The 27,016-nt window shown below is 37.8% G+C and overlaps 1 protein-coding gene across 7 annotated transcripts in view; it reads left to right on the top strand.

Moving 5' to 3' along the window:
• Positions 1-27,016, top strand: part of LOC115225598 (putative carbonic anhydrase-like protein 2) — a 615,762-nt gene that overhangs the window by 470,258 nt on the left and 118,488 nt on the right. For all 7 annotated transcript variants that reach the window (XM_036498909.1, XM_036498897.1, XM_036498895.1 and 4 more), the window contains 2 exons: positions 4,853-4,919; positions 19,746-19,900. In XM_036498909.1, coding sequence (XP_036354802.1) covers positions 4,853-4,919; positions 19,746-19,900 — 222 coding nt within the window. The remainder of the gene's footprint in view (positions 1-4,852; positions 4,920-19,745; positions 19,901-27,016) is intronic.

The raw sequence follows: 27,016 nt of genomic DNA, 5'->3' as shown, positions 1-27,016 counted from the left end.
AGAACAAGTGTTTGCTGATGGTGCAGCAGTTGCAATCCATAACCAGTATGGATTATAATCACTGATGTACCTCCAAACTCGTGTCTGTTTAGATTTCGGATTAACTATCAGCTTGAAGAAAACAAACGTCCGGGAACAGCTTGCAGAGGCACTGGTGGTCATTACCATCGACGTCCATTAACTTATATATTTCGGATCTACCATCATTGATGACCTCCGCTTGGACACAGAGATTTACAAGATGATCGGGAAGGCAGCTTCAGCACTTGTCTGTTATACATATCAAGTGTAGACAAACTTCATGCTGATGATTAAGATACAGATGGATGTCTGCAATGTGTATATCATTGTACAACAATTAGATATGAACCACACATACCAAGCAAGTGAAGAAACAGAAAACATATTAACCGTCCCTAGCTACAAAGATGTTTCTATGAGAGAATTAAATAGACTCGTATTATCTTAATAATATTTTTGTGTATTCTGCTTGTATAATACTTTATTTTACAATCAAAAATAGTGTGTAATGATTTTTTGTTCATAAAGGGAACTTCTTAATACACAATTGTATTTAAATATTTAAAAACAAATTAAATTACAGCACATCTATATCTCACCACTAACACGCTTCATCTACAACTCAATCGACATGGTGTATGTATCGTTGTCATTTAACATTTGTTATAATTGTATTGGCTGCGGTTTTTTTACTTTCGAGTTATATGTATGAAATAGATAGCTAAATATATCTCTGTTAGGAATAGTTATGTATGATTATATATATATTTATGTTTTAGATAGTTGAGCATGACTAGTCTGATATGTCTAAATAAGAATGTGTACAATATTAAAATTACTGACTCATTATGTCTGTTCGAGAACATGTATGTGTGTGTGCGTGCTTGTGCGTGTGCGTCTGTGTCTTCGTGTGTGTGTGTATGTGTGTTTTTTTGTGTGTGTGGTGTGTGTGTGTGTGTGTGTGTGTGTTATTACTTATTTTATATCATAAATGCAGAATAAATATATCAGATGTGTTTTCGTTGAAACAGCAACGATTTCCCTTCCCCACCATGCACATAAGAGAAAGGTATACACACTAAGCAACACACACGCATATATATATATATATATATATATATATATATATATATATATATATATATATATATATATATATTATATATATATATATATACAGACACATACATCCGCATAGTATTAATATTATCCTCATCATCACCTAGAATGCTTTTCTCCGTGAATCGAGTTTCATGTCACTTAGATCTTCAGACGAGAACTGATTTTCTTTCTGTCTGTGCTCATTTTATAGTCATTTGATTGAGTCTGTCTCTATGTGGGTTGTTATTCCTCTCAATATATGTCCTCCCAATATATGTCCATGTCAATCCTTTGTAAGTTTTATTCACCCTGTGGTAATCGTTCTGCTTGAGTTGCACAGACAAGATATTCTAATTCACAATACATACAGTAAACTAGTAAGTGATCCATTGAGATTTTAAACCAGCGACGTTGTTATTCACAAACGGTGATATTAAAGGTCGTTGAAAAATAAAAATTCACTATTATGATATAGAAGTCTTTAAAAAATTTCAAATAAAAAGCATTTAGCTAACTTCGGAATATGATGTTTTAGTATAATGGAATCAACACTTTATATATAACGTACAGCATATATAAAACGTACATGGTTACCACACCAATCCATATGCTTCATTCTGAATTATTGTTCAGTTCATAAATGAACTACTTATTCATTATCTATTTCATAATGACTACTGCAAGTATCACAGCGTAAATAAAGACGGGCATCTACTTTCATTTAAAAATCGGATACAAATTCTTATCATTTCCCTAAATATTTAAAACAAATCACATCATCTTCATAAATTAACATTATTGCTATCTGACATTTACGAGATAATGGTTAATCTTTAAGGTGGAATTTGACTAATACGATACGCTATAACACTAATATCACAAGTGATGTTTCCGATTAGATTCCTTGGCATATATTGCTACAATCTCCGGTTATTAATATTTTCAGGAATAAAAACAATTCTAAAATATGACAACCAATTAAGAGGAAACCTACTGATATATGTCGGAAGACCAACTGAAAATATAACGATACAATAATAATTGATCTATTGGTGTGGAATGCGATATAATTTAATGAAGACGACATTATTGCTGCTAAAATTTGGCAAAAAATACACAACAGATTTATTTCCCATCTATTTCTTTTCTTCTGCCTATTTCTATATGGTTTATTCATAATACTTTCTTTTTCATTTTCTTTCACGACATATAATCTCTAACCACGCGTTGTTACACCAATTTCTGTAGAGCTAATTCTACATTGCTAACTAGTACTGTTCGTCGAATCACTTTCTGTGATCAAATGATAACTATTGAGGCTTATAACTTGTCATTTTCTGACAGATATTAAAGCAAGAGGAAACTGTCGTGGGAGATTATAATTAGCAACATGTGTCCTACTTTACATTCTGTCTTTTAGAAACGCGCTGTGAATGTTTCCTAAACGTTCATTTATATTATTACAGCTCTCTAATATTGACTATTACCGTATTTTGATTTATAGGTGAAACGCTGATAATAATTTCTTCCTCTCAAAATAGGAAGTATTCACCTGATGTTACAGGTCGAATAAATTGACTTTAATATGTGAAAACATACATATATGTTTATATTGCTTAAATCATATTTACATATGTTTATGCTTAAACAACATTTACATCTTTATATATGTAAGCCATATTTAAGGTTGCTGAACTAGAACATGATTAATAATCCTGAATATCCAGCATGTCACGCAATTGCCAGATTTAAGTTGAGTCGCTCCCTTCAGTATTCGCGCTCATAACTATTATGTGCCTTGCTGTAGAAGCGTTAAAACGCAAGCAGTAAACGACAGTTGATGGTGGCAGATTTACAACAAGTAAACATAACCAAATATGTAAGAGTGGAAATAACTAAGAAAACTACATTCTATAAATATATTTGAAACAAACAGTAATGCCCTAAAAGACAATCATATAAGCATGAATATATGTGCGTGCCTGTGTTTTCTATGTATAACATAGTATAATGGATGAAATATTGCATATTAGATATATATGGATTTACATACACACACATATGTATGTGTGTATATATACTGAAATGTTTTTTATAAAATTATTTCAGCATTTTCTATCTTGACTTTTTTTCCACATATATATATATATATATATATATATATATATATATATATATATATATATATATATCTTATATAAAAGCAACAGAACAGTAATCGCAACTTTCGACATCGTAGATGCCATATATAAGTTCGAAGCCGATGTTTCACAATGTTTGATGTTACATTGCGATCTGTAAGGTACGTGTCGCATTATTTTTCGCAATGTCGGAGTAACACACCTACTTTGTTCGAATATATATATATAGCATTAAAGTTTTTATATATAGCATTAAATTTTTTTATCATATTAAAAGCAGCGTGTTAAGTCCTCTCGAAAAGGACACATTATGGGAACTGCAGTAAATAATTTATTCGACATAAATAGATGGTGACTGTAAGTTTGAAGCTGCATTGGCAAGATTTTGTGAGACATGAATGATTAAGAATTGTGTATGAGTAAATATGTGGAATTACTACATAGAATGATAGGAAATCCAAGACGATGATTTCTGCATTATTTTTCCCAAAATATAAATGAGCAAACTGGACATGAGAAGGAAAAAATAAAATGGTGTCATATAAGGAAAAATAATAAAGGCCATGTATACGAGATATGCAAAATGTATATAACTGCATGAACACACACACACACACACACACATTCACACACACACTCATATACATACATGCACATACAAATACTGAAACACACACACATAACAGGAATTCGAATGCGCATGCGTGACTATGAACATTCTGTATAACTGGGATACATGTAAGTATATTAACATTCACACAAATATATAGCTATGAATATGTATAAATATACATACATTCATAAATGAGGGTGAAAAATTAGATATTAATTTAATAATACCATCAGTTTAACATCAAGTGGCCTAGCACACCAGAATAAGGAGCTATTTCTAGCACTAGAGTTAACCACTTAACGGTAACTCTCTTATATTTACGTATAAATATACATACATACCTATATATGTATATGTACATATATATTTATACACATATGCACATATATCTACATACATACATACATATTTATGTGTGTGTGTGTATACATATACATATTCATTATCACACGCGTACACACACGCACACACACATATGAATTACATGTATGTACTAGTCTAATAATATTCAAGGCAACGAGAAAACTGCTGTTGATTCCAGTTTCATATCTGCAAGTATTTTCCGTCAGAATCCAAACATTACTTTCTTTAAGACCCTGGTGTTTCTTTGCACTTTATATCTTTAAGCTCCCTACTGACTGAAAATATGTTGCACACAAAAAAGCATTACACAATTTACACACAATTCTTTAAAAACATGTTTTTTGTTTGTTTGTTTTTTTTATTTATTTGAACTTTAAAACTACAGTTAGGCCAGGCTACATTTCGCCTTGAAAAGCCTAGTGAAAATTCACAATCAAAGACCCAGATATTAGATGCGATTTGTCATGGGTGCATAAATAGTCGTGGAATTTTGTACTTCTAAATATTAGGATGATTTTAGAAATACATAAATGCCTGTGGATATCCTATTTGCCTTTCACTTGCTTTTGAAAAAGATCAAGTTTTGTTTCATATTTCTTTTATTGTTTGCCAGCTTAGTGAAAAAACGGGAAATGAATTTGATGTGATAGGAAAAGAGTTTGAAAATATTCGTTTTAAAGGTAAGTAGAACCATTCAAATATTTTCTGAATGCATATGTTTCTTTTATGATTTAGTAAGCACAGGAGAGGCAGCTCCCGAAACGTTTTTTTCTGGGGCTCCACCTAGGAAGTTATCCTCAGACAAGTGACTTATCTCAAATATTTTCAAATAAGGTTGGAACTGAGTGACGATTTATATTTGTCGTTGAAATTATGGAATTTTAGTTAGATGCAACTTGATCTTTCATATTCCTATGCTTTTTATTATTTTTTCTGCTGGCTTGAGGCTAAAGCTTTGTACATATGAAGAATCAGTAAATAACCAACTTAACACACTGTCTCTTTAATCTCTGTTTGGCTCACATGCATATACATTTTACTCTGTTCATCCCTGATTATGAATTCCTCAGTGTGTGCAACATTGTACTTGAACGTACATTTTACAAGTGAAATTTCGCGATACACTACATTAAACACTGAATGATTTGCTTATTTATCTCATTTAATCGTAGCATGCATTTACAGTCAACCGCATACTAAGATGAAATGTATCCCTACCAACATAGAAAAATAAGAAAACAATAAATAAACAATCACTGGTGTTGCGAATAGCCACGTGACTGAGTAAAAATATATGCAAATGAAGCAGTATTAAATTTAAATAACCATCTGTATATCATACTTAATGCAAATACATCATGAAAGGCAAACTTACTGCAATATTGGTCCGGAGATAGTACCACTTATGGATGTGCTTATAAGGTTATGGAAGCGCTACGAAGTTTAGATGTTATCACGAGATGGTCAGATGACACACCAAAGAAAGTGTTGTATGCTTCACAGTTGTGACATCTGTTAACCTACTTTTGTTCATGATAAGATAGTCTAGCTAAGCTTTGAATCCGTTTGGGAAAGTATGGGTCCACTTCTTTCCCGGTCTCTTCTGAAAATAAGTGACCGGGCATTGAAGTTTATTTTCTTTTTGTTTTGTTTTCTCTTTTGTTTTTTTTTTTTGTTTATTTTGTTGGTTTTTTTTTTTTTTGTCAGATTACTCTTTAGCATCGGCATTTCAGGTGGCATTGTTTATCGTTTTATCAATATCACAGGCAGCTGCTGGTAGTAATATATTTTCCAGAAATGTGACATAGTCGATGCCTTGGCCGCACCTTGTGGGTTTAAGGCTTTGACCGCCTCTTTTGTTCTGAAAATGCACAATCTTCGAAACGTGGCGTGAAATAACGATTATAAGTTTATGAGAGGATACTCCTCGTGTAACTATTAGTATCATCGTCAAGTTTGCATGAAATATACAACTGCATAAACTGTATTGTTGTGTAGATTGTCTTTCTTGCGGCTTTTTATCATGGTGCACATGTCACGTAATTTAGGGATCGCATAGGGTATAGTCGAAAAGTGAGTATTTTTGAGCTCACCGACCACTCATAGGATATTTATTTCTGATCACTTTGAAGTGCTCGGTTAATGTAAATTTTTTGTAAAGCTGCATTTTATCATAGGTTATCTGAGTGATGTCATCTCACAATCAAAGGTTGTCTGCATCGATCCTAAGTCTCTTGCTCTTTCCTTCTGAGAAAAATTCTGTCAATACTATTCTTTCTGTGGAAGCTTTCAGGTGATATCGGGATCTTATGGGGTTTAGTATCTATGGAGTGCATTCTCTCTATAGACTAATCAAGCTGATGAGCAGAAGGTATTTGTCTTGTTTCTCTACCCAGATGTTACTACAGCAAATGCATTTTCAGTTATCGTATTGTTGTACATGGAAAGGTCCGACCACCATACCTTTAAAATGCGGTGTAATATTCCTTGATCACTTTAAAGTTGTTCACATATTTTCGCCAAGAACTATGCGTTAGGCAGAACAGAGGATACAGAGAGAGACCACTGATGCAAAGATTTGGATCTGGAAGACAGTTATTCTGTTTTCAGTTATCAAATACCAAAATTTTCTGACATGTTCCAATACAATGTTCACTGAAAATGTTACTAAATCCAAGTTTCTCGATATTTACAAGATTTACAGTATAAATTCGTCTGCAAAGAAATTATGAGTTATATTGGTGCATCTTACTGTTGCAGACTTGCATACATAACCAAAGGATTTGTATAGTATGAAATGACAGTGGATTTAGTGCCAAAATAAACAGAAATTCAAGCAGGTTGTCTCCTTGAAATATTGTTGCTGAAGATTTTTCTAACAGCATATGCAATCGCTCTCCATTACTTGTGGGATGACTTTTCTAACTGAAGCTTTAAAACGTTTTAAAAGAGTGTATATTCCACTATCACTTCTGCCGGACCAGTTCCATATGAAGATGCTTGAGAGTTGAATGATAGCGGCGGCAGCTTGTTTACATTTCTATCGGTCTTCTATAGCTGATTTGGGCACATTTGAATGTGTTTAGAAAATCAACAGGCATCATAAGAGTTGCGATTTCAATTGTTATATGAGACACACATTTTTCGGATAAAGAAAAATGCCCGTTGTCGAAGAAGTTTAAGTCTGGGCGAAGCTTTGTTCCATTAATTTTTTACTCGCTTGATATAGCCATCAAAGGAATCTTTTCCTAAGACCAGAATGGTTCGTAGATTTGATAAAATTGCAGATGTTGGCAGTACTGCTGATATTGGTATCGGTGTTGTTGTTATTAAAGTCAGCCATGATCGTAAAAGTAAAATCACTCGTTGTGAGATGTAATCCTATCCGAAAAATGCAAAAAAAGTGTTTCTGTTGAAGGAAAAATACAGTTAGGTTGGCCTAAACTTAGAGGAAAATGTCCAAAAGCAATTTTAGATTATCTTCAATGCATGCACGTCAGCTGTTGATGGCAGTTTGCATTTATGGATGGATGGATGGATGGATGGAGGGAGGGAGGGAGGGAATATGTATGAGTATGTACACATGTGAAATACATTCACTTATATAAGTTTCAAATGAATATCGACTGCAATATGAGAAGGTGAAGTCAAAATCTTTAAATGGTTTGGGGATATACCAATTGAATGGAATAACTTTTTCAAGCGACTATGGTCCCTCAATATAACAGACAGCGTGTTGCTTCCTGATGTATCAGGCGAAGTTGTCGTTGTATTATTTACGAATATAGCTGAAAATTTCCAGTTAAATTTATTGGTGAAAGAGGAGGAATAACCTGCATCAAAATCGATTATCTACCACAGCTTACTGATTTCTCAATTGCGAATGTAATTTTTAAAATTTGTTCATTCCAAACTAAAGTTTGTTCATTCCAGATGCTAAAGAGTAATCTGACAAATAAAAAAAAAACAAAAGAGAAAACAAAACAAAAAGAAAACAAACTTCAATGCCTGATCACTTATTTTCAGAAGAGACCGGGAAAGAAGTTGACCCATACTTTCCCAAACGGATTCAAAGCTTAGCTAGACTATCTTATCATGAACAAAAAGTGGATTAACAGATGTCACAACTGTGAAGCATACAACACTTTCTTTGGTGTGTCATCTGACCATCTCGTGGTAACATCTCGTGGTAACAAATGTTCCAGTAACATAGTTACCTCACTATAATGTGGTTATACTGAAGGGATTGTGAAGTAAACTGACGTCAGTTTTCAACAGTTAATCCGCCAGTTATTGTAATGTTTAGCCCCGAATCGGCTCCGATTTAGTAGATTTTTATCAAAAGTATTCCAATCATGACAATTCGCTTTATTAATTTTATTTTCTTTCAGATATCATATATCAAATGCTGTATTATCTAAATGCTGTCTAAGTTATTATTTTTAGATAGCAGAGCATGATTTAACGAGATTTTGGCTGCTATGTATAGCAAGCCTTGCAACTAGACGTTTACGACTTGAATAACAATATAAGTTCTGTACAGTTTTTGGACGTTACTAAAACAAATAAAACATTGGTTATGTTTGACAGATCTGAAACTTAAAATTAGTGTAGCAGTATGTAATAAGGGAATATGACACGTCCAGACACTAATCAAAATATTAGCCAGCCGAAACATAAACGGAGTTGATTGATTATAAAATATGATTTATGTACAATGCTGGTATTTAACAAATGTGAAGAGTTGGATTCCAGTCTAGAGCTAAGGTATTATTTATATTTCTTCGTAATTTATTTACTTAATCTAATTACATATTTATGTAAAGTCCAACGAAGGAATCACTACGTGCTTATTCTATTAGTTGGGAAGAGTAACCAAATCTCTCTTTAATCACATTTCATGATCTCAAAACAACAAAGGACTTGTTAAGACAATATACCGAAAGTAATGCAAAAGAACGCATGTCTTTTTAAGAATTGGTGCAAGTAGCTCAAATTGCATGTAGGCTTTGAGTGTTTGAGTAACTCTACCTCTATAATAACACTTCCTGTTCTTTATTGCAGGTGTATAACAGGTTCAAGCAACGTACCGTCATTGTCGAAGGAGTGCACAGTCCTTCTGTTATCCATAAATAGGTTACAGTTTCGTTATGGAGATGACATTGGCAAAATGAAACATTTTAAATAAGGGGCAACTAACACTGAAAACAAACTAGGCAACAAGAAACAATCAACTGTGTCTACTGACACAAATCGCCAGCGAGTAGACAAATTGGAAAGACGAGTCAAAATTTGTAAGCTTGCTCCCCACCTGGACTATGGTCACAGAGCGTTATAGAAGATGTTGGAAGACTTTGGGTATTGAAAATTGTGTGTAAAGAGTGTACCTCAGCAATTGACACATTATTTGAGGAAGAAAGACGATTTGACACACGAAGTCCGCTCTGATTTTGAAATAAATGAAGACAAGATTTTCCGACCTGGTGACAGGTGATGAAACGTGAGCGGATCTTTATGACGCGAGCGCGAAGTTACAGTCTATGGAATGGTTGACATACCTTTTCTCCGAAGCCTAAGTTCAAGAGTTAGCAATAGGCACAGAAAGTGATGGTAACCGTTTTAGAGGTCATTTTCCTTGATTTTCTGAAACATGGTTATACAGACAGGAGTGAGAGGTACATTGAGACACTAAAACAGCTTAGAGAAAGCCTTGGGAGGAAGAGTCCGAATAAGATTTGAAAATTATCCACACTCACTATGATGAAGTGCAACTTCTCATATCTTTGACAGCAAATCAAGCATTCAACAAATTGCGCTGTCAATAATTGCCTCATCCCCCGTAGAGCTTGGATCCAGCGCCTTCTGACTCCTACCTGTTCGATCCAAAGAAGGACACTTTCTAGAGACAATAATTTGATAATATAAAAGTAGCCCTGAAAGAATGAATACAACGGTAGATACCTAAATTTTTCAAAGAGGATTCGAGAGTTGAGTTAAACGATGGTTCAAATGCCTCGCTTATGATGGAGAGTACTATCTTTATGTAGAGGAATAGTTACTCCACAAACATGTGACAATTTTTAATAAACTATATCAGTTAATACAATAGTTACGTCCACAGCTGGGAACATACCTGCATGTATCACCAAAGCTCATAGATAACACCATATAAGCCTGGTGTTTTGACCCTGACATATGTACTTAGTATTCCTTATATCCCAACTACCGTTAATCAGCTTTTCGCAGAATTTCACCTGTCATCACAAAAGTTGTAGCAGGGGTTCAGAGTAAGCAAACATGTTTACTCTCTCCAATGCTCTGCTTCCTCCAAAACAGTTGCTAAAATACCTGCACTTATGTAAGGCGATTCGAATAGGATGTGTCCATTGTATTTTGTCAGACTCTCGTTCTATGATGGAGAAAATAGTCGAGAAACATCCTCAATATTTGCATTTTGAATCTACTCTCTATCTTATCCTATAATCTGCAATTTACTGCAGCTTGTTTCTTATATCAATGGGTTCTACTCCACTTTACTACTTTATGTGTTTGTGCATTTATACACAAATATATATATACACATCTATGTATATGTACATATATGAATATGTATGTATATATATATATATATATATATATATATATATATAACGGGAAGCTTTATGAAAATAAACAAAAGACGAAGGCAGATATATATATATACATACATTCATACATTCATACATGCATACATGGATACATACATACATACATAAATACATGCATGCATGCATACATACATACACACATACATACATACATACATGCACACATACATGCATATACATATGTATTACTGTTATACTTTCCTAGAGTCATTCTGCCAATTAAAGATGCAGGCGGTGGTTGTAGTTCACTTCTTTATTGTTAACTAATTAATTCGCTTAGTCAGTCTTTCACCTTGTGCAATGTTCTCTCCTTGTGCAATTAGTTTTCTTCCTTTTGAACGATATAAATAGGTATTTGAATATTTGTGTGAAGATTTAACTGGGGTATAGTTGTGTCTATACATATGAGCGAATGTGTGTTTGTTAGTCTAAGTGTCGGCATATTTTTATTACTTTTGTTTTAGTTTTAGTTTCTGTTTATGTTTTCATGCTGAGTTTTGTGATTGTTTGTAAGTAACTTTATACTAATGGACATAGATCGAACGCTCTCCGTTACCTGTGGGATGACTTTTCTAACTGAAGCTTTAAAACGTTTTAAAAGAGTGTATATTCCACTATCACTTCTGCCGGACCAGTTCCATACGAAGATGCTTGAGAGTTGAATGATAGCGGCGGCAGTTTCTTTTACATTTCTGTCGGTCTTCTATAGCTGATTTGGGCGCTTTTGAATGTGTTTTGAAAATCAACAAGCATCACAAGAGTTGCGATTTCAATTGTTATATGAGACACTCATTTTTCGGATAAAGAAAAATGCCCGTTGTCGAAGAAGTTTAAGTCAGAGCGAAGCTTTGTCCCATTAATATTTTACTCGCTTCATATAGCCATCATAGATTGACCGTGTGTGACAGAGCAATACGTCACAGAGATATGGATCTCACCTGATCTTTGCGGAACATTGGTAATTGACGCGGTCTGATGTATTTTTCAGGACTGAAAGGGAACGTAGAGGAAGTCTCCGGGATTTCTGCACAGTTGTTTTTGATATGTGCTGTGATTTTGTATTGTTGTTATGTTGATTGATATAACTCCGTTGGAAGCTGTATTTGAGATCTTTAATCATGGCAACAGTGAAGATTTGTTATAAAATATCTAAGTTGCATATCAATGACGCCTCAATACAGAGCTTTAGAGACGAATGAATATGTCATCTGCATATGTGATTGAAAGTAGATAGTTTATGTATAGCGCGAAATTTGGTGGATAGAGTCACAACCCTGTCTGTGGAGAACACTAGGGTTAATACTGTATAAGTTAGAGACAGACAGGTAGATAAACACATGAGCACTCACTGATATGGCGCGATCTGACGGAACCACTAATCTTAGAGAGGTGAATATGTGAATAAGTGAAGAGGAAGGAGTAGGAAGCTAAAAGTGAAACACAGAACACCAGCACAGCTGAAATAGTACGCAACAGCTTCAAAAACCTAGGGCTGTTGCGAAATGCAACCAGCTAGCTCTCACTGAAACGATCGGTCCAACGTGTGTTTCATTTCCTGTATACATAAAATTATTGCAGGATTAGCATTTTATGCAATACCTAGTATTACCGGAGGTATATGTAGAGATGTATACGAACATATATATATATATATATATATATATATATAATGAGAGGGAGAGGCGGAAGGTGGAAGATACGCGAATCTTTATTGATCAGTACATTTGTTTCGACCCATCTAGCATTGATCCCCCACGGGTGGGGTATCAGTTGTTCAGCATCCGACCCGTGAGGGATCGATGCAAGATAGGTCGAAACAAATGTAGTGATCAATAAACATTTTCGCATCTTCAATCTTCCGTCTCATTAATCAAATAGCAAACGAACACTGTGGAAGTGAACGTGCTTTACCGGTAAGCTACTTGGTGTATACCATACGGTTTATTATCTAATTATATTATATAACTTCCTTTATTGGCCACACACACACATGATATACAATCGTCACTAAAGTGACTAAGTGTGCAAGTCAGAACCAGCAGTGCTAGAAATAAGCGTCAAAACAATATTAGCCACTGGCAAGCAATTATCTAATGACTGACAAGGGAGACAAGCTCCCTACAGTCATCAGATAAGTGCTTGCCCGAGGCTAAAATAGGTAGGTATGTAGGTAGGTAGATAGATAGATAGATAGATAGATAGATAGATAGATAGATAGACAGACAGACAGACAGACAGACGACAGACAGACAGACAGACACGCAGACAGACAGACAGACAGATAGATAGATAGATAGATAGATAGATAGATAGATAGATAGATAGATAGATAGATATAGATAGATAGATAGATAGATAGACAGACAGACAGACAGACAGACAGACAGACAGACAGACACGCAGACAGACAGACAGACAGATAGATAGATAGATAGATAGATAGATAGATAGATAGATAGATAGATAGATAGATAGATAGATAGATAGATAGACAGACAGACAGACAGACAGACAGACAGATGAACAGACAGACAGATAGATATGTTTCTTTATTAGCCACACAGGGCTGCACACAGATAGAACAAATTACAAGGTAGAGCTTTTCTTTTGGGGGTAAAAAAAAAGAGAGTGGTGGTTTTCGATCAAAAGGGATCGTAAAAGGAAAGAAAAAGGACAAAAAAAAGGGAGGGGGTTAAAAAAAAGGGGGGGATGAATAATAGGGATCGTTATCACAGAAATGTCAATATGAAGTGTAAAGGGGAGGACAGGTGAGGTTTACCCGTGGAAAGAAAAGCCTACGGAAAAGACCACGGTAACCTCGGTCAATGAAGTCACATGTTATATTTCTTTTTTTTTTTTTTTGCAAATAAGCAACTCTCTGTATTAATTTTTATGGTTCATAGAATCATAGTCAATGTGGCTTCGTCATTCATACGTGCCATCCTTGCTACATTCACCCATCTTTTTTTAAAACATTCACTAGACAAAACTTGCCTCTCTACTCTCACTTTCCTTGAAGAAGTTGATGAGAGATTGACCAGAGAGGAAAGTGTTTGTCTCTAATCCTTTCAGGCGCGTCCACCAGATACATTCTTTCGCCATAGCCACAAGTATGATAAAAATAGCTCTTCCTTCCCGTTTGAAGGAAGGAGGCGTGACGATATTAACGATAGACTCGGCTGATAAACCGACACGTCCCACACGTGACAGCAGTCGTTCGACATAAGCCCACAGGTCGGAAATTGCTGGACACTGCACGATTTCGTGCAGAGCGGTTTCGTCGCTCTGCCCGCATCTCGGGCAGGTCGGCCCCGTATTTCTCGAGCCGTGCCTATAGAGCTTATCCCGAACGGGTAGCGCTTCTCGGTAGCACCGCCAGGCCAGGGATCTCTGGAAGTTGTCCATAGGTCCCGGGCCGAAAGTCGTTTGAAACAGGCGGGTCAGGTATTCCTCGTCGACGCCCAGGTTTGCCCCGAGCTCGTCGTCGTACCTCCCCTCCACTAATCCCCTATAGAATGCTTTGGTTGTGTTGAAGTCACTCAAGGTCAACCCGGGACGGCAGAGTTGCTTGAGAGCAACGAGACACTCGCGGTGCCATTCGCCCTTCCTCGGCCTCTTTTTGATCCACGACTGTAGTTCGGTCATGGAGACGAGTTGCGGGAATGCGTGCCTCACAAACGGCGACCACACCTGTTCACCGTCGTCTACATAGAGCCGGAGATGTCGCAGTCTCAGCGCGTGTCTGCGCATCATCAACCACGGCATGCCCAGCCCTCCTTTTAACGGGTGTTGACAGCAAATGGATCGCCTGACCATCGGGACGCATCCTTTCCACAAGAAGCAGAAGAGGATGCGTTCTAGTTTGGTGATGGTAGGGTCGGGACAAGGTACGACGGTCAGGCGGTAGTAGATGATGGACGCGATGTACGCGTTCACCACCTCCGCCCGACCTTTTAGGGACAGTTTCCTCTCGGCCCATTGCTGGGCGAGAGTGACCACCCTACTCGTTATCTCGTTCCAGTTCTTCTCCATTTGGAGGTCCGGACCGAACCAGACCCCGAGCAACTCAACCGGGCCGTCTGTCCAGCGTCCCACGACGGAGGTACTGGTGGACGGCATGGGCTTGCTTCTCCAGGTGCCGAGCCGCAAGCCCACTGACTTTTCCCGGTTGATTTTTGCTCCTGTCACCGCTTCGTAGTCTTTCAGTGTCTCGCCGACCCGCTCGATGTGCTCGTGGCTTGACACTATGACGGTGACGTCGTCCGCGTATGCAGACACGCTCGTCCCGCATCCCAATTCTCGCGGGATGCCCCTTAGAGTCGCCAGCTTCCGCAGTAGTGACTCAAGAGTCAATACGTATAGAAGCGCCAAGAGGGGGCATCCCTGACGGACCGAACGTGCAATGTCGAAAGGTCTCGATAGATGTCCATTTACGCGAATTACCAAACTGATGCCTCTGTACAAGGCAGCTATCCAGCCGCGGAAGACGGGACCGAAACCAGCCGCTCTTAGGACTGCCCCCAAGTATCGATGGTCTACCCTATCAAAGGCTTTCGATTGATCCAAGTTGATCAGGGCCCCACCCATGCCAGGTTCGTTAACTACCCTGTCTATGATGTAGCGCATCAGATGGAGGTTGTCATGGATGCTCCGGCCCGGCACGGCGCACGTTTGTGCGTTGTCGACCAGTTTCTCCATGACAAGCGCCAACCTCTTGGCTAACACCTTTGTCAAAATTTTCAGGTCTGCATTGAGCAGCGTGATTGGTCTAAAGTTATCTATAATGTCTCCCTTGTTTGGATCTTTCTTCAGCAGAGTTACAGCTCCTCGACTCACAAAACCGGGTATGCTCCCGTTTTGCTGCCAGTTGCAGGATACCGCTGCCAAGACGTCTCCAAACAAGTCTGGCATACAATTGTAAAACTCGTAGGGTAGACCATCCAAACCCGGTGATTTGTCCCTCGAGCATTCTGCTATCGCTTCCTGCACTTCCTGCTATCGCAGCACCCTGCCTTTCTTGTCGAGAGTCGTGGCAGGATATGTAGGTAGGCACTGAAGTCCACCCTACGTTCTTGCCCTCCACTCGTCCCGAACAGTCGGGCAAAATGCTGCTGAAAGGCCTCACACATTTTACTTGGCTCGAGCAATTCGCGCCCCTGTTCATCTACCAGTGACCGAATGGTGGCTTTGTTGCCCTGTTGCGCCTCTGCCACCCGCGCCTCTCTCGCGGCTCCAACACCTTTGTTCCTTAGAGCACGCATCCTAGCTCTGACAGCACATCCTTCGTGTTTGGCGTTGAAGTGTTGGTCGAGGGCCAACCTCGCCGCCAAAACGTCGGATGCGATGCCGCTTCTAATTGCCTCTTCTAGCTTCTTAACTAGCTCACTCTCTACTCTATTTCTATCTATGGCTAGTGCTTTGCTGTACCTAATCGCTCCTGCTTTTACTGCTCTCTTGAGGGCAAACCACCATTTGTTGTTGATGATGGCTCCCGTCAAAGCCTCTTTACTAGTGTGCTAATCCGGTCTCTGAAAACTTGTCTGGACGGGAATGATGCGTTCAGTTTCCAGTACCCAGGACCCTGTCTATGTGCCTTATCTAAGTCTAGCGTACACGTCACCAATTTGTGATCCGTGTAGCTGACTGTGTGGAATTGTGGACATCCTAAGTTATCCTTGTCTACTGTCCTACACAGTATCCTATCTAGATACGATCTCGACGACCCACTGCGGTTGCTCCATGTCCACGTTGGTGCATTTGGGTGGTCGAGTCGGTACCTGTCAGACAGTTGGAATCGTCTGAGCAGGTCTCTGAGGCATTTGCATCCCCTTCTGTTTCTGTCTCTACCCACGTAGTCTACATGCGTGTCCAAGGTAGCATTCCAATCCCCCACTAAGATTAAAGGACGAGACGTTCCCAAGAATACTTCTAGACGTCGAAAGAAATCCGCCCGACCTGTTAAGGGCGGTGCGTAGACTGATACGAGTCGAAACGCGCACCCATTGCTGCCGTCAACATCCAGAACGATCAGTCTACCCTCCGGGTCTACGAATACCGTCTTGACTTCGAGATCCAGGCTCTTGTGAAAAAGTACCGCGGTGCCACTACCGCCCATCCTCGGCAGACAGGGAGCGAAATAAATGTTAAACTGTCCGCCAAACATGGACTTTAGGGCCCGTGGCTCGTGGAGTCTGGTCTCACTTATGGCAATGATTCCCAAGTCATGTGACTTGATGTCATTTAGGAGGTATCCTTGTTTCCAAGGAGACCCCAAGCCACGCGCATTCACACAACCAATCTTGACCATGATTCTATTGGGGTGTGTGCTTTAAAACACACAAATGAAAGTACAGAGAGTTACTTACTTGTGTCGAAAGTTTTGGCTTCCTCGTTCTTTGATGTGTCTTCGAGGAGGTTTTTATATAGTTTTTGGGACAGATATTTCTGGAAACCCCCTACAGCATTTGGGAAGAGGGCTTTGAGTTTGTGGTGTTGTGTTTGTGTGATGTGTAGTATTTTGATGTGTTTGGGTGGTGTAGTGCGTGGATGATTGCTATTTTTAAAGTCATCTTCACAAATGTTTGTGTATCCTGTGATGTACTCCATTAGTTTGGAGTCTTTGGTGTCTATCGCTGATAGCATTGTTTTTGTGGTGTTGGTGCTTGTTTTGTTGTGTATGGAGTTTTCAGGGTTCAGGTATCTCCCTGCTTTGGTTGGGATTTCTTGTTTGGTTTTTCTTGATCTTTTTCTTTTACCCCCTGTGGCTATTTGCCATTCTGTCGAACTTTCATCGTTAGATGAAAAGTCTGACGAATCAGCAGGGGCAAGGGTAAAGCGTCTGGGTGTGTTTGTGCGGTTGTAGATATTGTTGTGGTGCGCGGGGAGGGTGTTGCTGGGGAGTTTGTTGTGGTTATTGTCTCTCCTACATCCTTGGTGCTTGTCTTCTTCGTTGTTATTCTTGGTGTTGGAATTGGTTTATTTGTTGTTGGTGGTGATGATTCTGTTCTTGGCGCTGGTATTGGTGTTGTTTGGTTGGATTGGCTTGTTCTTTGTTGTTTTTCCTGCATTTCCGCATACAGCTTCTTGACTAGCTGTCCATATTGTGGTGTGGGCAATAATGCTGGCTTTTGTGATTTTTTCCTGTGGCTGTTGTTGTTGTTGTAATTTTGCGGCAGATTTGCACTCCTTTTTGAGGTGTGCCTCACTGCCACATGTATAGCATCGTGGCCTTCTGCCCTCGACTACTACGTATAACTTGCGGCCATCCTCAAGATGTACGTGGGTGGGGATTTTATTTATGTCCTCTTGACTTATGTGGAAGAGGAACTCTATTCTCTTTCCCAGCCAGTCCTTGTTTTCCGAAACACCGATATCTAGGATGTTTAAGTCCTCCATTTCGGATGTTAAGGCGGATGTTATCCACAGTGTTGTAGTCACTTGGGGGACACCACTGATAATGACCTTCGTCACCTTCTGGCCGAGGTAACTCGGTGTCATCGTTAGTTCATCAGAATGAAGGGTTATCGTTGAGAATTTCTTCGCCAACTCTTCATTCTGAAAAACCACCTGTACGTGTGCGAACTTGTTCGCCCAAGTCACACAATCCTTGTATCCCCAGATAGGGCGTAAGCACTTTTCGACTTTGTCTGTGCTTGCCTTTTCTGGACTTTTAGTTTTTTTATTTGTGATTTTATATACAATTGTCTTTTTTTTCTCCTCATTCAGTATGTGTTGGGGTATGTGTAAGAGTATTTTTCCGTTTTCATTTGTAATAAGGTTTCTGCAATCTTTAATCTGTTGTGTAGTAAACGAAACTTTTGTTACCTTTTCTTTTATTGCCTCGGCGAAGTTTGTTGTTGTTTTGTTATTGTTGTTACTGCCGGTGGTGTTGGTGTTGATGGCAGGGGTGTGGGTTGTAGGTTTGTGGTTGCTGATTATGCAACTAGCAAGGGGTGGAAAATTGCCTGCGTAATTTAGTCCTGCATTAGCGCAAATTTCGGCATTTCGTTTGCTTGTCGTCGTTATTTTTTCACTTGTTGGTGATGGAGTGAGCAGTGGTTGAAGGGAATTGTTGTTGTCGTCGTCGTTGTTGTTGTTGTTGTTGTTGTTGGTATTGTCGTTCTTGGTGACGGTGGTGGTGTTAGTGGTATTAGTAGCATTGACGGCACGGTCTTTGGTGGCGGTGATGGTGATGTTGGTATTGTTATTGGTGGCGATGTCTTTAATAGGGATAGCAGTTTTAGTAGCAGATTCTGCCATGGTGTTGTTGTCGGTGTTGGTGGTGGACTCACTGATGGTGTTGACGGTGCTTGGCCTTGCGACCTTTGTTTTGTATTTGTTGCTGTTGTCGATGTTGATGGTGGTGGAGGTGGTGTTGTTGTCAGGTTCAGCGTATGCTAACAGAGCATCCTGTTTTTCTGTCTCTGCGTCACGCTTGACTTGCACCTCAGCCTCGTGGTGACCAGTGGCCATTTTGGAAATAAAATGGCTAAATGAAACCACGAAGGGTATGAGAATTTTTTCTTTTAAATTTTGCCCACAAGGGGCAAAATTTTGTGTAGATATTTATCAAAGGTTTGCAGTGGATGTTGTTGCACAACTTTTAAACACAAAATATTTGTCAATATACACTTTTGAACGTACAAAAATACCAACTTACGTGGAGCCCATTTGACTTGCGTCTGTCTGTCCAGAGAGATAGATAGATAGATAGATAGATAGATAGATAGATAGATAGATAGATAGATAGATAGATAGATAGATAGATAGATAGATAGATAGATAGATAGATAGATAGCTGTATCTATACATTTATGTAAAGTGCATTGTGTTTGCTGACTTCTTTTTTTATCGTTTCAGGAGAGAAAAGAAACATTAGCCAAGTTCTACTTGCCGATATCATCCCAAAGACTGACCATTATATGACATATGAAGGGTCACTAACACAACCTGGTTGTCAGGAAACAGTCACGTGGATCATCCTTAATAAACCGATATACGTCACTAAAATACAGGTAAGTCCTTAACCAATTGTAAGAAATGAGAGTAACAGCTAATTGGATAACCTCGACAATGATGAGGAGTTGAAAACAAGCTGTAATGTGTTGGCAATCGTTATAAGAAATATAATGTAGGGAGAATAACAATTGAAGGGAGGAATGAAAGAGATGGAAAAGTGTTGAAGAATGAGGTTGAGAGAGAGAAAGAATCTGAGTTGTGTTAATATTTTACAAAAAGGTTGAAATTTGCTCCATACGTTTCCAAGTTTGGGAGTCAAGATGAATGTACTTCTATGTATAAGAAACGGCTATGTACGTACAAGTACATTAATAGATAAGTTAATAGATGGATAGATAGATAGATAAATAGATAGATAGATAGATAGATAGATACATACATACATACATACATACATACATACATACATACATACATAGACAGGCAGATAAACACTTACATGCATGCATACATACATACATGTATGCATAGAGACAGACACGCAGATAGATAGATAGATAGAGAGAGAGAGAGAGAGAGAGAGAGAGAGAGAGATATTAGCATGAAAGATAACAAAAGTCAGATATATGTTTGTCATGTGAGGCTCATCTTGCCTGAAGGGTTGTTTGGTCTGTTTCTTTGGTCGACTGTACACAGATATTCATTAATAACAACAGTTTAAATTACGTCCAGTGAACTTTTAGAGAGGCAAGTGGCTTCTCCAATTACTCTTCTAGCCGTAGGTATTTTTTTAAAGTTCACGAGAGTAAATTCTAATATGAAACATCCAAATCAAAATAAGTGCGTTTGTTTGGTTTTAGAAGTTGCGAGTGATACGAAATAACGTCGAATATAATTAACACTCTAGTAACGATAAGTTTTCTTTCTCAATCTGCTGATGTATAAAATCAACCAAAACATATTCAGCAGAACACTGTCCCCGGAGTCTCATTCTATGAATATCAAATATGATTAAGGCGGCGTTCTAGCAGAATCATTACCATTACTGAGGAAAATGGTTGGCAGCATTTCGTCTGGCTTTACGTTCTCAATTCAAATCACGCTGAGGTCGACCTTGCCTTTCATCCTTTCAGGGTCGATAAAATAAGTACCAGTCAAGTACTGGGGTCGATGTAATCGACTAGACTCTTCTTCCGAGCCAGTTGGCGTTGTGTCAAAATTTGAAATCAATATTCAATATTACTGACACATTATAAGTGAATAATGTTGTGGAAGTGTGCGGTATATGTGTGTGTATATACAAACATATATTAGAAATTTTGGAGATAATGTACAGGTATTATATATTAGAAGAAATGAGGTACTCAGAAATTTGGATGGTTTTATATTTACAGATTTCGTCCATTCTAGTGGAGTCTTCAAATTGAAGACTCCACTAGAATGGACGAAAGCGCTAATATATTATATATGATGTATAAAAACATGTAACATACTAATAAATATCTGTAAATATAAAACCATCCGGATTTCTGAGTACCTCATTTCTTCTAATACATACATATATACATATATATATACATATATGTACATATGTGTGCGTACGCGCGCGCTTGTGTGTGTGTGTGTGTGTTTTATATTCAGTAACATTACATGGTCTCTGACGCCAAACTATTTTCATACCCAAGTAACCTATATGTATATCTCAATGTATGTTTGTATACATGTACATATGTACTGACGGTGTCCTTGCATGGCCACGACATTTAGGCTGAAACACATAAAAGAATATTGGGAATAAGTGGGTGTGTGTCAGTGTATATAGACTGGTCATCAAATCTAAGTAGAGACTTCAAACTTGAAATATTCAAAGCCACAGTCGAACCAATTCTACTACATGGCTCAGAAACCTGGACGTTATCAAAGAAGCTTGAGAGGCGGTTGGATGGAACCTACATTCGCCTCCTTATGAGAGCTCAAAATCTCTCGTGGAAGCGCCATCCAACCAAAATGCAAATATATGGGAAACTACCACCTGTGTCATCTCTTGTGAAAGGTAGGAGAGTCCAGTTTGCTGGACATTGTTGTAGAGCTGAAACAGAAGTAATTTCTACTCTTCTCCTCTGGAAGCTATCTACTCGCAATACCAGAGGGCGCACACTCTCCTACCCTGATGTAATCTCCAGGGATACAGGCATCCAGCAACAGGACCTCCGTAATGCCATGATAGACCGTGAAGTCTGGCGTAGCATGGTAAATTCCATTGTCTCGACCACGGTCGAACAATGATGATGATGATGTATATAGACAGAGAGAGGGAAAGAGAGAGAGATGTGTGTATGCGTTTTAGAATATACACCCTCTCTGAATAGTCGAAATTCAGTACGTGAACTCAGCCATTCGATAAAGAAGTATCGGTAAAACGAGTACCGGACTAAACGCGGTCGCCATAATTGACTCAAACCCTTTATATCGGTGTGCCAGCTTGGCAACAATCCGTGTGTGTGTGTATGTATGTGTGTGTATGTGTCTGTCTGTCTACACTTGTATATGTGTTTATGTGTGTGCGTGTGTATATATATATACATATACATATAGGCGCAGGCGTCGCAGAGTGGTAAGAATCTTGTATCCCAACCACATGGATCCGGCTTCAGTTCTACTGCATGGCACCTTGGGCAGGTGTCTTCTACTATAGCGTCGGGCCGACCAAAGCCTTGTAAGTGGATTTGGTAGACGGAAACTGAAAGAAGTCCGTCCTGTGTATATATGTATATATATATTTGTGTCTTTGTGTTTGTGTTTGTTCCCCCACCATCGCTTCACAACCGATGTTGGCGTGTCTACGTACTCGTAACTTAGCGGTTCAGCAAAAGAGAACGAATAGAATAAGTACTAGGCTTACAATGAAAAAGTCCTGGAGTTGATTTGCTCGACTAAAGGCGGTGCTCCAACATGACCGCAGTCAAATGACTGAAACGCGTAAAAGGTAGAAGAGTGTGTGTGTATATATATATATATATATATATATATATATATATATATATATATATATATATATATATATATTAGTTATTTGACTACAGTCATGCTGGAGCACCGCCCCCAGAACTTATTCTTTCTATGCTTAGTATTTATTCTATCGGACCGCTAAGTTTCGGGGCCATAAACACTCCAACATCGATTGTCAAGCAATGGTGGGAGGACGAACACAAACACAAAGACACACACACATAAATATAAATACATATATACACATGACGTGCTTCTTTCAGTTTTCGTCTACCAAATCCATTCACAAGGCTTTGGTCGACCCGAGGCAATAGCAGAAGAAACTTGCTCAAGGTCCCACGCAGTGTAACTGAACCCGGAGCCATATGGTTGTGAAACAAGCTTCTTACCACACAACCAAGCCTTCGTCTATATATATATATATATATATATATAGAGAGAGAGAGAGAGAGAGAGAGAGGGAGGGAGAGAGAGAGAGAGAGAGGGAGGGAGAGAGAGAGAAGGGGGAATTAGGAGGATGTATATATACATACATATATATATATTTATATATATATATGTATGTATGTATGTATGTATGTATGTATGTATGTATGTATGTATTGATGTGACGAGAATACTTTCGTACTGTGACTCCTTTTCAACTCCTATTCGTTTACTATCTGTAGCTGTTTCTTTCACGCATTTAACTTTGCAAAAGGCTGAAACTTCACATCAACGTTTTCCTCAAACTTAATGTCAGTAGAAATGGTGTTCATTGAGAGGATTTCAACAAATAAACTGTCACGTCGGAAAATTACTGATTTCTAGAACTGTCACAAGGTCAGACATTTTACTCAAAGAAATATTCAATTGAATTGTACTCGATGTGGCACTTGACTGATACTTTACTTCACATTGTATACATATTAGCGGAAGCAAGTAAATAATACAACAGAATCTAATGTTCAAGAGAACATACCATTGATACGTTATACCAGTTTGCACAAGGTAAGAATGTTGTTCTAAGAATACTAAAGCAAGATATACATCCATTTCATGAATGCTGCCACATTCGTACATACAAAATAACTATGCATATTCACATATAGGCAAACATATCCTAAAATATATACACAAATTAACTCACATTCACACATTCATGTCTTTACTCATACATAGAAAATAAAAGGAACTAAAGGTAAAAAAATACGCCATTTGGCCATGGTCATGCATTTCAGTATTTAAATGAATTACAGTGATATACTGAATAACTTACTCAGAAAAAATATCTTGGTTAAAAGAAATTTCTCTTTGAAGTGGAGAAGGAAAATAAATATCTGGCGAAAATCGGTAGTATGTGTCACAGAAAAGGGGAGATAATTTTAACGAAATAAGAATTAATTTTGCAAAATTCATAGTCATGCTTAGGAGTATTCTGACTTTGTTTGCAGTTAAAAGAGGAAGTTTTATATATCTTCAGTATGTTTTGAAAAGGTCATAGGAAGAAGCTTTGTCACTGTGTTAATGATCAGCTTAATTTTTGTGGTATTCGTTCGCCAAGTGAGAGTGTGAAACCCTTCGCCGAGGTTAACACCGTAACCTGGTCTTCACGTGTTTTTACATGAATAGATGATGCTACAAGTATTTAGACCAAGTATCTTATCTCAGAAGGTGCCATGAGTCGTGTTAACACCCCCCCCCCCCCATTTTTCTTACCTGTCACTGAAGCACTAAAAAAAAAGATGTTTCCAATATTTCTTTGCTTAACCCATAGAAAAAACGCATACATAAATATATACATGTATATACGCTCACACACTTGTGCGTATGTATGTATGTATGCATGCATGTATGTATGTATGCGTACATACATGTATGCATGCATGTAATTATATATGTATATATGTATGTATGAATGTATATATGCTTGTTTGTATGTATTATGCAAGCATCATTCATATTTCATTCATCAGACAGCCGTACAGATATTCTTATACAAAACGTTTTTCATGTGCACAAGCACATATACGTGGATATATAAATGTACATATCTTTCAGTCCCTTTTTCCGTCTATATATCTATTAATCTACCAAAGTATCGGTCTCTCTACTTACTCATACACATATAGACGCACACACATAAATACATATACATATTTATTTATATGCATAAATACGTATGCATATGTGTATACGTATGTATGTATATATATATATATATATATATATATATATATATATATATATATATATATATATATATATACAGGTAATTAAATAGGTCTTTAGACAAATGGAAAAAGAGAAAAAGAGATGCAAGCATATCTATGTGTTGATATGATATAACGTTAGGTATCAGAATATCTGTTCGATTGTCTGATAAATCAAATTATTTGGTGGTGAAAGAATATTCATATAAATATAACTCTAGAGAAAAAGTCCAGTGTGCGAAGCTGTTAGCAATAATAGAAGAGTCACATAGTAATCATATGAATATGATTCTTGGTGCATGAAACCGGAATAGACACGAATGTATAGCAAAATGACTATTTAATAAAAAAAAAAATTTTAAGCTGTAGACAGTTAAATGTGACGGACCTAGCATGATATAGAAATGTAAGAGAAATCTACTAGCTGACTTTACCAGTTCATGTTTCCCCCCAAAAATAATATTACTATATTCAAATAAGAATTATGAAGATATGCCACAGAGAGCAGATTTAAAATTAAATTAATCAGAACGATTGTACAATATGCAGTGATACAAATGTCCTTTCTCTTGAAAACAGATTAATCAACATTTTTGATATACATCAGTAAAAGGTGTCTGTATATCAAAGTGTGGAGAAGAAGCAATTCTAGAATATGTAGTGTGTGTGTGAGTGTGTGTGTGTGTATGTGTGTGTGTGTGTCTCTTTCTCTCTCTCTCTCTCTCTCTCTTTCTCTCTGTGCGCGTGCGTGTGAAGGGAAAAACAACTAGTTTTAAATCTCTGGGAGAGAAATATATAGTAACAGTACCATACAGTAAAGTCTATTTGCCAACACCGAGTGGCAGTCCTAAGCAGGATGATGTTACTACTTTTTATCCCCGGGAAAACTGGCTACTGACACATGGTCAGTGTCCGTATACTGTGAGCAAGGGAGTCTATTGCTCCCCTTCTAGCCTTAGCGATACCTGTAGACCAACGGTTTCTGGGTTATTTCTTTTCCTCGGTACAGAACAATCGCCGGTTAGAGATGGCAGCCATTCGACCCTCTTAACAGTGTATATTTTTAAAGCGACACGCAGTCGCTGATCTCGCCTGCTCAAAGTATACAGACACAGACCATGTGTCGGTAGCCAGCTGGAAAACATGTTTTCCCGGGAACAAAAATTAGTAACATCGTCCATCGCAGGGCTGCCACATCGTGTTGGCAAATAGGCTTTACTATACATATATACATACATATATATATATATATATATATATATGGAAATACTCCAAGGAAGCAACATATACTACCTCATGTGAAGTAATTTGTCTGTTAAAACGTAAGCATCAAAATTGGTCCAATGAAAATAACAGAACTAATGACTAATTGAAAAAATGTACTCTCTCATTAAGTATGGATTGCAGATGAAAACACTCTTCAGTGGAAACGAAATTATATTTGAAATGTAAACAAATTTTTCAACGTACTTTGAAGAAAATGAAAGACGAGTGCTGGTCAACAAAAGCTGCTGGGCTCCAAAGAGAAAGGATATAAAAGCCTTCTATGAAAGTATAAAAGAGTTCCATGGCCCTCAGCAATGTGAGTCCTTTATTGGTATTAGCATCGAACAGCTAACAGATAAAGTGAAAATCTTAACTTCGAAATAGTTTTGAATTTTCCATCTGATGTGTATCATAATGCCATTGACTTAATTCCTTTAAGGCTGAAAATCTTTGAATTGGACTTTAATCCGACATATCTCGAAGTTAACAAATGGTATCAGGTAAATTGCCCGGTGGTGACGGAAAACCAGCTGAAGTGTACAACTACTGTATTTGTGCATAAGCTTTTGGATTTGTTCGTTTTGATTTGAAAGAATGGTCAGGTTCCTCAGGAATTAAAAGATGCATATATTACTCGTCTATTTACTACTCAGTAATAGAAAAAAATAATTGTTATAATCATCGTGGTATATCAGTGCTTTCTGT

This window comes from Octopus sinensis, linkage group LG2 (genome assembly GCF_006345805.1).
Source record: "Octopus sinensis linkage group LG2, ASM634580v1, whole genome shotgun sequence".
NCBI classification, from domain to species: domain Eukaryota; kingdom Metazoa; phylum Mollusca; class Cephalopoda; order Octopoda; family Octopodidae; genus Octopus; species Octopus sinensis.
The sequence above is the reverse complement of the archived record's forward strand: the minus strand, read 5'-3'. Positions and strand labels throughout refer to the sequence as shown.